This window comes from Macrobrachium rosenbergii, chromosome 27 (genome assembly GCF_040412425.1).
Source record: "Macrobrachium rosenbergii isolate ZJJX-2024 chromosome 27, ASM4041242v1, whole genome shotgun sequence".
In the NCBI taxonomy this organism is placed as follows: domain Eukaryota; kingdom Metazoa; phylum Arthropoda; class Malacostraca; order Decapoda; family Palaemonidae; genus Macrobrachium; species Macrobrachium rosenbergii.
This window is the reverse complement of record NC_089767.1, coordinates 4680431-4695434: the sequence shown is the minus strand read 5'-3', so window position 1 is coordinate 4695434 and position 15004 is coordinate 4680431. Positions and strand designations below refer to the sequence as shown.

The 15004-nt window shown below is 37.2% G+C and overlaps 1 protein-coding gene across 6 annotated transcripts in view; it reads right to left on the bottom strand.

Moving 5' to 3' along the window:
- The window catches only part of LOC136853371 (mediator of RNA polymerase II transcription subunit 24-like), a 176798-nt gene that overhangs the window by 46759 nt on the left and 115035 nt on the right, over positions 1–15004 (bottom strand). Inside the window, exons 1-4 of one of the 6 annotated variants that reach the window (XM_067128785.1) lie at positions 3842–3930; positions 933–1082; positions 703–828; positions 391–492 (exon numbers count right to left, since the gene is read on the bottom strand). In XM_067128785.1, the coding sequence (XP_066984886.1) occupies positions 391–492; positions 703–828; positions 933–1043 (339 nt within the window). In that variant the 5' untranslated portion in view covers positions 1044–1082; positions 3842–3930. Of the gene's footprint in view, positions 1–390; positions 493–702; positions 829–932; positions 1083–3841; positions 3931–15004 lie in introns of those variants that run through there. The other 5 variants (XM_067128782.1, XM_067128787.1, XM_067128783.1 and 2 more) reach the window with 5 other exon arrangements.

Below are 15004 nucleotides of genomic sequence, written 5' to 3'. Positions count from 1 at the left end.
CACTGTACTTAGCTAATAATGAAGATATGTTGGATGTGGACAGCATTACAGTGGTAAGGTAGATCTGGGATGATTTACAATGTATTTCAATTACCTTGATGAACTAATTGGTTCTGATGCTGGAATTGTGACAGCAGTATAAAGTCTAGACACAGACTACAAGAAGTGGACAGAAACTCTAAGAGCCATTTAATCCTTTCTTTTTATATGTGGAATGAAGTACCTGTGTTTGGGATTTGTGAATCATGCACGTTTAGGCTATGTTAAAATTTTGGATTGTGAAGAAACAAATTCTTAATTTCAGTCAAACAGATCACAACAATGCATTAAATAAAATTATGACCAATAAGAAACCGTCAACTACATTCTATTCTAACGACAAAACCTCACCATCATAGATTTCATAAGCTCTAGTAACGATTGGACGCAGTGGGGTTTGTGAAGACCATCATAGTTACTAATACTCTCTATAACCCCTCCATACGACACAATCTGAAAAGAATGAATTTGTACCAAACAGTTACAAAGGATGCCATATCTAGAAAAAAAAAATCCTCCTAAAGAAACCATTACTATGACTTCAATATAAAGGACAATCAACACTGTGTAATTCAAATCCAAATGTAAAATATATCATTTAAAATCTTGATTCCACAAACAGAATACATTACACTCCACGAAATTACAGAAGCAAAACTACACCTGTGAACTGAGGGAGTGGCGTAGGTATGACAAAATAAGGCTGTTTGGAAGAGGTCCCATCAATGCCTGCTGCAGGATATAATCAGCTAAGTGGTAAATGTCCCCACTGACAGCCCTTGGCAAAACCTATTGGAAAATATCAAACATCTGTTTAACAATGAATCAAACAGAGCAAAAGTGGCCATTCAGTATTTCGTATAATATTCATAACACCTGAGGGAGTTACTCACTGTTTTGATATGAATACCCCATTGTAGATCAGACCATCTTTCCCTCCATGCACGAATAAGGAGGGATCTGATGGTGCCAGCCTTGCTACTAGAAACTGTTTCTAAAACCATTTTGAGGGTGTATTATCTTGTCTGAAAAAAAAAAAAGTCCTGAAAAATAAAGGTACATTATTTTAGTACATCATTACAACACTGAAATATGACTCAAAGACAAGGTGCAACATTTAAAAAACAAGACAATCACAAGTAAAAAATGCGCTGAAGTTTCTTCAGTGCAGTCGAGTTTTCTGTACAACGTATAATACTGTATGAAACTCTCAGCCATGGCCCATGAAGCTTTTAGCCACAGCCTGGTGGTGGCCTGTGCTGTTGGCTAACTTTAACCTTAAATAAAATAAAAACTAGTACTGAGGCTAGAGGGCTGTAATTTGGTATGTTTAATTATTGGAGGGTGGATGATCAACATACTAATTTGCAGCCCTCTAGCCTCAGTAGTTATTAAGATTTGGGGGCAGACTGACAGACAAAAAGCCATCTCAATAGTTTTCTTTACAAAAAACTAAAATTCCAGTGATTATACTGTAATGAATTCTACATAAAATCATTTACAGTACTAGAAAAAACCCAGTGTCCCAGATATCAAATAAACACTCAATATGTTGTAACAAAACTAGCCTGACCACATATGATCTGTAACAGATCATTTAACCAGACCACTGTGTCAAAATACTTAACACTCACAGGCCTGAATCACACAGTTTGTATTTAAAATAATTCAAAACTTATTTACTAAATTGCAATTCCCTGACAATTTGATAATTGGATTTATTGGCAATGATGAAGACTCTGATAAAATTATGGTATTTTAAATCTTTCGATTTTAAAAGTTATCATCTATCGTTGCTAACATATATAAACTGGCATAAAATATGTTGAACTGCTAGTTTTAACTTGCATAATTGTTCCATGCATACAGAAACTAGCTCTTATGGCCTATTCATCATACGTGCATGGGTCAAACGCGTGTATCAAATTCGAAAATGTCTGCGTTCTGTAACCCCTGTGATACTGGATAAAGCTGGGATGTGACAGGCAGATTTAGTGAGTGTGCTATTCTAAAGTGCTCGTGGGAGCATTTTTATTTTTGTTACAAAATAATTACTATTTTCAAACAATTAAAACTTCATAATTCTTAAACTAAAGGACCTGGATTTCTCCTGATTTCTCCCAGCTTTCATGACAGTTTTGTCCAGTTTAGCAATGGCTGCCTTGTGTATAAGAATCAAAGAAGGAGACCTTTAATAATATATTTAATATTAAGGATATGAAACAACTCTTTAAGGTAAACTAGTAAACCCTTCAGCTAATAAATGCACCTCTCTACAAAGTAAACCTCAACTGAAAGTCAATTACTGGGATTAAGAAATACAAGAAAAGCATTTTCATATTCTGTGTACCTCCAAACCTCAAGGCACAGAATAGCAAAACACTAAGGGGGAGACAGGACATAGCCCCTTGTCAGAGAAATCCCAGTGTGAAAGGTTAGGCTGACATGAACTTAAGCATACCAGTTTCTTGACTTACTCTAGGTCGCATTAGCATCGGGACGGAGTCCACGACTATTTGAGGATGCAAGGCCTTAAATTAGGTTAGGTTGCAATGCATCCATGTATTTTACTTTATGACTTTTACGGTGCTCTGGGTGAAGTTAAGTGGGGGCTCCAGCCAGATAAGGACCTAGCACCTAGGTTAGGTTAAGTTAGGTGAAGACGTACCCCTGTAACTGTCCGTGCTACGATATAAATTTTAATTCTTTATAATGTTTAAGGTGATTGTTACTAATGACATATAAAAACTGTGTAGGCATATTTTTTATACTTTTTGCAGGGTAGGGAGACAGGGATATTCAATGTTAGGCTACTAGGGGGAGCAGGAAAGAGACCCCGCCTAGATCAGGTTAGGAAAGGAAGGTAAAGTCTGGACATTGAATTTTAGGAAAGGTTAGGATTTCTCACACCTACTCTCCATCCAATGCATCCACCCCCTTTTTGCAAAAATATTTGTGCACTTCATATCTTTCCGACTCTTACATTGCACAGTTAGAACTTAGCCTACTTCTGGGTTTCCCCATATCCTGAAACCCGGGTTTCCATTGGGGATCCCCTAACTTTATGGATATAGAGGGGAGAGGAACCTTAGAATGGTTTGCACTAACAACATTTAATGGAGCAACCACAGACTAGACTACAATACAGAATTTAGGCCAAAGGCCAAGTGCTGGGATCTATGAGGTCATTCTGCCCTGGAAGGGAAACTGAGAATAAAAAGGTTTAAAAGGTGTAACAGACAGTTACACTACAAATCAATAGTTGGGAGAGGGTTGAGGAAAGGAAGACGGAACAGAGAGAATATGAACGGAGGTACAGTGAAAGGAACGAAAGGGGTCGCAGCTGGGAGCTGAAGGGACCCTGCAAAAGAACCTAGTAATGCCTACAGTGCACCACACGAGGTGCACTGACGGACTGGCCCCCATGCGGGCATCCACAGATCGAAAGATATACACTAAGAAAGTTTTTTTTTTTAAATTACTGAAGACTCTGTATGCCAATACCTCCTTACCCTACATTACCTTGGGCATTGCGCCCTGATCAAATTGGGGGCGGGTTTAGCCCACCATTCCTATGAGGATTTTTGGTATTTTTCTCATTTCTTAAAGGGTTTAAAAACCGCTGTCAAGTGTCAGCCCCTAAACTAGTATACGATGTAAGCCATTGCTTTGCCTAAGTTTTAACTTCACAAAAACTTCGCTCAGGACCAAATTATGCTATTATAAAGTTTATCACTCCCTTTCGGGGTGAGAATATCTACAGCATTTGAAAGTATTTCAGTGCAAAATGCGCTATACTTACTTTAAAAACAATAAATCATAGTTTAGGGTAAAACATCAGACACGAACAACCACACTTTGTAAACAAAGTTACTCTAAAGGTTTGGCAATGTTCGAATCTCATCATTTCACCAACATCATTATTACATGTTCTTATTAAAGGCCAAGTTGTCAAGAAACTATTTATAGAAATTGAGAATGATGTTTTGGCTTTTTAATTTATAAAATAAAAATCCATGCATATTATAAAAACGTTAGATATTTGGAGTAACGTAGCTTAAGTCTAAATTACAGTAATCGAACAGTGTTATGTCATTCAAGTTTCAACTTCTTCAAAATCTTTCATGCGATTTTCTTTTTATTTTCTAAATATAAATACTTAGCAATACTAAACTAGTATTACCTCGGACTTCGAACTTAATCCGTTCCAGAAGGCTGGTCGAAATGCAATTTGTTCAAAATACTAAAGAAACCTCCCCTAAGAAGTAAAGGGAATCAGGATAATTCATTCCACCCCACCCAAAAAGTTCCCCCTTTTGTTGGGGGTGCAACTAAACATTCTACAGTGATGTTTATTCTAAGAGAACAGAGAGCCAACTGACTCGCAACTGTGTTGCAGGTTGCAGTTTCTTATCAGTCGGCAGCACATTATCGAAACATTGTACATCCCCTCCACCTCCCAAGATTATAAATGGTAAAAATTAAAGGTGAAAATGTCACACTGTAATTATAGAAAAAAGAAAGAAGAATTAACAAACTTTTCAACATCATAGCATACAGTTACATACAGTACAATGTCACAATGTATATATAGTATATATATATATATATATATATATATATATATATATATATATATATATATATATATATATATATATATATATATATATATAAACAAGTAACGGAAAGGCGTTCTTTTTCTTTAACCATTTTTATTACGCCGACGTTTCGTATCTCTTGATACACCTTCCAGGCTGAAAAAGCGATGAACTTAAACAGTACTTGTGTATAAACACTAAAAGGTATACACATTATATACTTAACACCATGTTAAAGGACAATTTAAAAGAAAAGAAGGACAACCTTAAAAGCACTTAAAAGATTTTAAAAAGTATTTAAAAAGGAACAGAATAGCAGTAGTAGGCCTACCCTCACCGGTAGTGTACAGCAAACTGACACAGGCAAGCAATGCAAGGAGGGGAGAGAGGAGGTTGGGGGGAGTATAAACAAAGAGGTTACAGCAGGTAGTTAAGCGATGAACAGCTGGGTGGAAGTTGATTGGTGATTAAGGGCAGGGACAGTTAATTTAATCATAATGGATTCAAGTGTGGTTAATTCTTCCACAATACTAAAATCCTTAGCATCTACATGTGTCTTACAAATTTTGTTGTGATTCCTTATATTGGACTGCTCGGGATTGGATAATCGACAGCCTGTTCTAAAACTAACTCCCTGATGAGAGGAGATTCGGACTTTTAGCAGTCTCCTGCTACAACCGATGTAAGTGCCGAGATCACATCTAGGACAATTATGTTTATAAATCACACCGGAAGTAAACAAGGGGCTAATCTTGTCCTTGACATGGAAAAGAGATGCAATGGTTCGTGGGTTTATTGGGATTAACTTGAGACTGAGAGCGGGTAATTGTCCACTGAATAGCCTGATACATTTTTTCCGAAATCTATTGTCATGTAAAAAAGGGAATCTTCCATACAAACATAATTTGGGGCAGGCACTATGGACTAAAGGTGGGGGGTTAAGTTTCAAATTCAGCAATTTGTTGAGAGCTCTATGGAAAATCACTGATGGGTAGTAATTGCTCTTAAAATAATCATTGAGGATAATCACCTCAGCATGAAATGCGGACCAACTTGAGGTCAGGTTAATGTCTCTATGAAGGAGAGTGGTCAAGGAATTCATTTTAAAATTGTAAAAACACGAGCTATAAAAATTCGTTCCAAGGCCAGTAAAAGTGTTCTTCCTATAAATACCTGTATGGAAGCCAGTTTCATCCTTAGTTACCTTTACGTCCAGGAGGGGAGAGAATTATGGGTCTCAGTCTCAATGGTAAATCTAATGTTCTGGTGCTGCGCATTCAAATGTTCCAAAAATGCGTCAGCATGGTAGTCAAATCTAAAAAGGGCAAATGTATCATCAACGTAACGTTTATATATATATACCTATATTATATATATATATATATATATATATATATATATATATATATATATATATATATATATATATATATATAAAGACAAATTAAAGACCACATAGGAAAGAGAAACAATGGAGTGCTGCAAGGTTTTTCGACTTATCGTCCTTTGCATAGCAGACTGAAGGTATACAAAAATAAGTTTACAAAGAAAGCTCATATAAATGACAGATGGGGGTTACAAGGAAAAAAAAATATGTTCCTGGATTCCAACACAATTGAGGAATTAGTAGAACTGCCAAAACAGGGTTAAATATTTTAAGAGGTTTTACAAAGGATTAGGATCAACCATTCAGAAGCAGGGACAGGACAATTAAGAGTTTATACAAGGAGGTGATTGACCACCAAAAACTGTTATAAAAGTACAACTCAATAATTCTCACTTTTTTGCAAACAATAATAATTTTTGCAAGATGAACATTTTTACAAATAAAAAATTACACTAAACATACAAATACATAGAAAATATATATAATCCAGTGATTTTATCTTTTAGGTCATTCGTGAACATTTTTCTAACATAGGGGTCCAAATAATACATGCCAGGGCTAAGGTTGAAATTACAGCTGGAAGTAAGCTGCATAATAGTGGATTCCAAAAGATTTCTTGAGGAGAAATCTTTCGATCTGGCAATCACGTAACTTTCAGTCCAACTTATCCTGTAATTTTAGATAAAGCTGACTACATATCACGTATGCAAGCCCTCCTGGATGATGGGACGACTTACAAAAAACTAACAAAAAATCACCTTGATCAAGTCCTAAAAAATTTCAATAGCACAGTGAAAAAAATCTTTAAAGATAAAAAAGAACTAACAGGTCAGTTGTCAGTAAAATTTCCCTCGTTACCTTGCTTGTACGGATTAGTAAAAACACACTAGGAAAATAATCCTATGCGGCCTGTTATCAGTACTGTTGGCTCAGTAACACGTAAACTTTCAAAATATATTACAAAGCTTTGGTCCCCGTTACTTGGAAATATCTCTGATTCTCACATATATAATTGTCTAGATTCAGTTGATAAAATAAACAAAATCACTTTCTGCCCCACTGATAGATTCGTTAGTTTTTATGTTTGTTCTCTTTTTCCTAAAGTCCCTATAGATTCTATTTCAGAGTATCTTAGTAATTAACTAATCCATCATGAATTACCTCTACCTGTAAGTCATATTATTTCACTCACTAGGTTGTGCATTTGTGATTGTAAATTTCTATTCATTGGTGAATTTTACCAACAAATATTTGGTATGGCAATGGGCAACACTTTATCCCCACTCCTCTAAAACTTGTATATGGAATTCTTTGGAAAACGATACTTACCTAATATCATTCATACTCTTTTAAAGTGGCAGAGATACGTTGAAGATATTTTAGTTGTTTTGCAGGCTGGTATTGATGTGAATGATTTACTTCTAATTTGAATAACCAAGTACCATCCATTAAGTTTACTTTAGAATTAGAAAAAGACAATTGCCTCCCTTTCTTAGATGTTTTAATACACAGAGAACCATTTCAATGCCAAGTCAGTACTTATAGGAAACCAACCAACAACTTAACCTGTGTCCATTTTCATTAATTTTTTCTTCTGTGTTTTTATGAGCTTTGCGCATTGTCAGTTCCCAGTATTTGGATAAAAAAAATCGAACACATAAGAAAAATAGGGGCAGATTTATGTTATCCTTCACATATACTAGATATTTGTCATAATAAAGCTCACAAAAAGTTTTATAGTGAAAGTAACATGGAGAAAGAAACCCCTAAGAACATTCTTAGCTTGCCTTATTTTAGTCGTTTTGAAAACATAAAATCATTGTTAAAATCTTTCAATGTCAACCTCGTTTTTTCCTGTAATAACACACTAAAAGGAATGCTAATAAAAAAATAGCCCTAAAAAATAAAAGTATACCTTAGTTTAACCAGACCACTGAGCTGATTAACAGCTCTCCTAGAGAGGGCTGGCCCGAAGGATTCGACTTATTTTACGTGGCTAAGAACCAGTTGGTTACCTAGCAACGGGACCTACAGCTTATCGTGGAATCCAGACCACATTATACCGAGAAATGAATTTCTATCACCAGAAATAAATTCCTCTAATTCTTCATTGGCCGGCCGGAGAATCGAACGCTGGGCCAGCAGAGTGCTAGCCAAGAACGATATCGACTCACCCAACGACGAACTAGCCCTATAGAAAACAACAACATACCTGTAAAGAAACAAAAAAACATGCTAATGCATAATAATAAAAATTGGGTGAACAAATTTACGAACCTTTACACATACCCTTGGTGGTGAGAATCTGGATTAGACGAGATGGAGGATAATCCGAGAAGGGGGATTTGGCATTTACCCCACTACATACAATTCTCTCACTCTTACCTGCTGGAATAACTGTGAGAAAGAAAAAGAAAATACAAAATATAAAAGACGTTCGCACGAATGCGCAGAAGTTGAGGAACTGCTGTCTGGTGGAGCCTCACATCTCAACAAAGGACGCGCCGATGAGAAACGCAGTCCCGGCAAGAATTAACTTGAAATAACCTTCCGTTAATTGGCAAGTGGGGGCAGTCTATAGCATCACTTGCATACTTGTTCAGGGCCCTGGCCTCCACTCTCTCAAAATTTTTGCCTACAGCACTGCAGGTTGATAAACTGAACAACTGCTTACAGGCAATACATTGTAATTGCCACCTAAGCGCTGTTTACTTCTAGCAACCCTGTAGATTTGTATATGTGGCAATCACACATAAATCAAAAGATACTTGGAAGGAGGATAATAAGAAAACAGTGTTGCGAACAAGCTTTTATTGAGTAAATTTCAACACTCTCATTGGAAAATTGTGATTAATTACTTACAGTGCCTACACTGATGTATGAAACTGTGAAACCACACGGCGCATTAAAAGATTCCACCATTGAAAAACTTATTTCCTAAGGTGTATGTTACAAAAACATTTTGAATGTTAATGACTAAGTCTTGTGTATGGTTACAGATTAAGGAAAATTGTTATTAAATATAAGGTAGATGTTGTATGATGAACATTTGTAAAATAAAAATAATAAAGAAAAAACAAATTTAAGATAAGTTTAAATGAGATATTGAGGAACATTGTTACAAGAAAATTTCATGTAATATTGCAACTCGAGACTATGTATGTTGCACATTAAACATTTTTAAATAAAAGAAAAATGGATGATGTGTTTTCTGACAGAGAGACAAGTCGTTCATGTGTTATCAAAGACTATTTTCTCTCTTATCATTTGCGTTGACATTGGGCGAGCACAAGTGTAGTTCACAGGTGGCTAGCACTAGCGGCTGCTAATCTATTTCAAGGGCGTAGAAGAATATACAAAATACATATAAACGTATACAATAGTATTATATAATAGGAATATAAAAACATATGAGCATCGTAATAAGGAATCTCATCCTACATACATGTGGTAGAACCTACAGCATCGATGCCTGTGTGGCTCATTCAATACTAAACACACTGATCTCTCTCTGACACTAACACTTCTACGTTACATTATCGTATTAACATGATGCAATGCCTTGGAATAACTTTGAACTGAACGCATCCGTTGGAGATAAGTTTTCCCGCACTCGCTACATCAGGGTTACTGCTTGTGTTTGGTGGGGTGGTGGGGGGAGGGGTCACCTTCCACAAAAACCTCAGGCAGACTACGCCCTGGGAGGTTTTTCTTGCCTAGATCTTTTAAACCCACTGGGACCAGGCTGTGGTTCACTGGGATCCCCATTCCCAAAAAACTCGTGCAACGAGGGTTGTATTAGTGTCTTTCCTTTTTTTGGCAACATCAGTCTGAAGTGTCCCACTACCTGGTCATTGTACTGGTTGTTGAGCCGATTTACTGACTCATTTTCGGGGCGATACCTCTCAACAAAACGCCGCACCTCTGCCCACTTCTGCAGGAAACCTTCGATCTCAGAGACAGAAATCTCCCCCTCCTCTCTTCTTTCGCTTCTGCATGCCTCTTCTTCGCTTCTGCAGGTGTGTCCTTCGCTGTTGCACGTCTCCTCTTCGATGTTGCACGTCTGTCCTGTTCATTTTTTTGATCTTTGAGCTTCGTTGTCTGCTTAGTTATTTCGAGTTTATCTTCGTTCATACGTTCAAGGAATTTACTGGCTGTCAATGTCGACTTGCTATACTGTTTAGTCAAGTCGGACTGACAAACATGTTCCTCTGTTATTTTCTCTCTCAATTGTTCCTTTCTCTTAGCTTTCATTTTCTGCTCCATTTCCTTAGCAGCTTTCTTAGGACCCTCGATGATAGTTGTAAAGCTTATATATAAATCACTAAAAACCACAAACAAATTGCTTTTTTTTTTTAGCAGCACAAAACTTGCGTTGATAACGTTCCGAAGTCTACGCTCGAACTGACGCATGCGCGTTGCGTATTTTCCGATTTATATATATATATATATATATATATATATATATATATATATATATATATATATATATATATATATATATATATATATATATATATATATATACCAATTTTATTATTTTCATTATATTTCATTTTTATATATAGCCATATTATTTTACCATATTATTTTATATATACCTTTTTATTTAATGCCTCTGTTTTTCTCGTAGGACGCCATAGGACGCCGAGCACCTGTATAAAACAAGACAATCGGTGGGGTCGAAGTACGAGTATTAATTTTGTTCGACAAACGACACAAATTTTCATTGAAAAATTGTCGAAAATCGGAATGTTCGACGTAAGAAATGTTTGACAAACGAGGTACCACTATACTGTATACATACAGTACATACGTGTGTGTATGTATGTATGTGTGTGTATATATATATATATATATATATATATATATATATATATATATATATATATATATATATATATATATATATATATATATCCCCTTAGTACCCAGCCCTAAGCAAAGTGTCAGAATGCTGTACACTAATCAACAATCCTTTCAGCTAAAAAAAATTCAGTAGTTATGGCAAATAAATATCCCATTTTCTATGAGAGATCATGCGCTCTACACCAAACACGCACCGGACATTCAGCTCTGAGAGCAAGGCGTCACTACTCAGCAAGCCTCCCAGTGACCAGAGTTTGTTTCTTGGAAACGTCTGACGTTATGGGTAAATTTCATGACCCTATCACGTCCAGTTTATTACAACAGCTGCTTAAAAACCTTCGTGAAGATCCTTCACACATTAGTGCGTATGAACAGGCCCACAATGTATTTTTAATGCGTGTTATAAGGGGGCAGCTCTTGTTGGGGTCTGAGAGTGTCAAGTAGCCTATCCTGACAGTGGGCTTCGATTGACTGACTGATTGATTATGAAATTTAGGTCTTGAAGGACAAGCGCCGGAACCCATCAAGATTATTCAGCGCCGTAATGAGGGTGAAATATATGATTGATAATGAATAAGTGAATAATGATATACTACCAAACACGGCGAAAAAGCGTAAATGAATCACAGTTTTGCTGTGTTCCGTACTGCCCCTCGGAGATCAAATGTCCCTAAGTGAATTGGCGATTACACGAATTACCCGAAAATTTCCTGTTTCACAATCTTACTGTAACAAATCTATGCTAGAGGAAAAGCACAAACGAACATACAGACGGTTGGAAACCAAGTGGGAACACAGAGGAGAGGAGCTGTTAACTCATTAGCATATTAGGTCATGACTCTGTTTACAAATCTGACTATCTTAAGCAGGTGACCTCACACATTTTGGCCCCCTTCCCATATCAGCCACCTTTCTTTAAAAATATACATTTAACGTATTTCTTTTGAAATTAATGGATGGAATTTATATACTTGCTTTGGCTAATATTCAAATTCTAGCAAAAACTTTTTTTTTATAAGACTGAACTCGATATTGTTTCTTTCCGGTATATTATTGGAACACTAAAGGTTATGTACATCAGAGCCTATGTAAATGCTGTGACAGGTTTTGTATAAGTCAAAAAGGAAAATCACTGGAAAAAAGAGCAAAACGACATAAAAAATATATACGATACACACAGGTGAACAGTGGAATTTTCACACCTGTTAGTGAAGGCGGTCACACAGTCACTTAGTCTGGGACAAAAAAGACAGTCTGTTCAGATCATATTCTGAAGGAAATGGTTTTCAGTTAAATGGAAAATATATTATGTCATGACCGAAAATGAAATACTCATGTATTTGCAATCATATTCAGAGAAAAGACTCACATACACAGCAGAAATACAAGACAGAGAGAGAGAGAGAGAGAAGAGAGAGAGAGAGAGAGAGAGAGAGAGATGAAATACTGAAAAAGTCATATAGACCTCACCTCAAAAGGTGCATATCCCACTGTGCTGCAAACTGTAATTAAATGGCTGACTTTCAGAGTGAAAAACGGTATTCCACAGGGAAGTTATTCCAAGCTATAGGCAGCTAACGTCACCCATGGTAGCTGCAACAATCCAGTGGATTATTATTATTATTAAAGTAGTTTAACCAGACCACTGAGCTGACGCAAAAGAGAAAGATCCCAGAGGGTCAAAACAGAATTGGACCCAATTCACGCCAGGCCCTCAAGGTTCCCGAGATGCTTAATTAAACTCTCCGCATGGATGTCGTCTAATGGCCACAGGTCTCATTAAATCTCAGCTCAAGGACTAAACTGATGAGCCATTTGTTTCCCATCTGCTATATGGCGATCTCTTCTTTCTAGGGTCCTTTTGTCCTCCTGGACAGACCAATGAACCTCTTTTCATCTGGATATTTGTTTAACAAAAGCTGCCAGAAAGGCTCCTCGATAGTTTCACCATTTGCAGGGAGGATGAACTTTGTGTAAATGCATTCCTTTCATTATTAAACGTAAGACTCAAGACTGATCTACACAGCTAATCCAGCGATCACTCTCAAGATCTTCCTCGTCTCTCCCTCCTTCTCGACCAAATGATGTCTTCCGTTCTTTCTACATGCGATCATAACATCAATCCATCTTTATTCTATTTCTTGTCTCCCGTGTGTCACCTTATCACAATGGAAAATTTCCAGTTTCTCCTTTCAAGCATCCATAATCTGATGAGGTTCCATTGCTGTAACCAAAGTGAAGTCCCCTTTTAATTTCATTGTGTTTTTCTGTCCGCCTTCAGATCTTGCAACCCATTGAGACTGGAGGGCTGCAAATTTGTTGTTGATCATCCACCCTCCAATCACCAAACATACCAAATTGCCCCCTTGCATTTGATTTTATTTAAGGTTAAATTCCCTCCCAGATTGAAGGAAAATGGGCCGCGGCTCATACAGATACCGAGACCACCGAAAGATATATCTGTTTTCGGTGACCTTGATTAAAGTGAAAACTCTATTGCGCAGGTCTGGACCATTTTTTATTTTTACTTTACTCAGTTTCCCAGCGTGGATGTACTTGTATTCTTTTGACGTGTTCGTCTTTCATCCTTCCTTTTTTTAAAAGCATATGGACTTTCTACTTGTACGTAAGGTTTTGTTATCAACTTATATCCAACTTTTTTATAAGAATAAAGTGCGGACGGACAGACGAAGCCATCTCAATAGTTTTTTCAGAAAATAAACATCTCCTTTTCTCCTCCTAGTTCCGGAGGCTCGCCAGACAGGCTCTCAGGTTTGTCATTCAAGAATCTCAGAATAACCAAATCGCAAATATAAGTTCGAACAATGGATGAGGATATTTTTTCTTCACTTTTTATTACCGCGCCCCTCTGAGGTTGGTCCTTCCTCCCTCCCCTCCCCCTTGCATCTGTGGTAAAATTCAGATTTGGAAATGAAAAATGCGGGTGTTTTATTTTTAAGCCCCGTCCCCAGGTTGAGGAAACCACCGATTTAGTAAACATCTGAATACTAGTTCCTCACTCTTGTTGAGAGAATCCGCCCTCAACCTCCTCCTCCAGGTTGAGAACCACCGATTTAGTATCCTCCTCCTCCTCCTCCTCCTCTTCCTCCTCCTCCTCCTCCTCCTTTGCATACGGTGCTAGAATGACGTGAAGTATTCCTAACAGTTTTTCCTGGGTGGAATATAAAGGTTTAACCCCCCGTTTTTCAGGGTCAAGGGAGCTACGATGCAAGTGATTCAAGTCATGCGTGGCCGAGCAACAATCTCATCGCGTGACCATAAGCACAAATGATCAGCGAAACAATAAGATTTCAACGCGGTGGTAAGTAAGAATCACGATGGACCTCAGTGGGCAAGACGGATGGCATTCAGATTTTGTCGATAGAAGAAGAAGAAGAAGAAGAAGAAGAAGAAGAAGAAGAAGAAGAAGAAGAAGACTCGCAAACCCGCAACGCGACAACAAACTTGGCGGAACCTAGCGGAGAAAACAGGACTGCCTCTTTCAAGTGCACTGCGTCACGGTATCATAGTTGATAGTTATTCAACGGCCCTTAGAATTTACTAACCGCAAATTATGGAAGCGCCGATTTTTCAAGACTACTGATAACTCTTTCGCTACACTTTTGGATCTTTTTCTGACGGAGATTCGACAGATTTATTTAACATGAAAATTCTCAAAACAAACGTGATTTCAACAGTATTAACTATTAAATTAATAGGTAACAATTAATTTCATATAATTCCATTGCCTCTGAACTTACTGAAGATTTCGAGACTTCAGGAAAACGGGAGTTGGAAGAATTTCTAAAAGACTGACAACAGAGAGAGAGAGAGAGAGAGAGAGAGAGAGAGAGAGAGAGAGAGAGAGAGAGAGAAACTAGCATATAGTCCGTATTAATAACCATAGGAGGAAAAAAGTGGTGGTCTCCTTACCAGGTGAGAAAGAAAGTGGAAGGGTGTGGTTGTACTAATACAAAGGGTGGATAAGGCAAAAAGTCTGTAACCACTAATGCCGACCTTTCAAAAGAAATTTGAAGAAATTAACTGGAACTAACCACAAAAGAAATTTGAAGAAGGAACACTAAAAAGGAAGAAAGTAAAGTAAAGT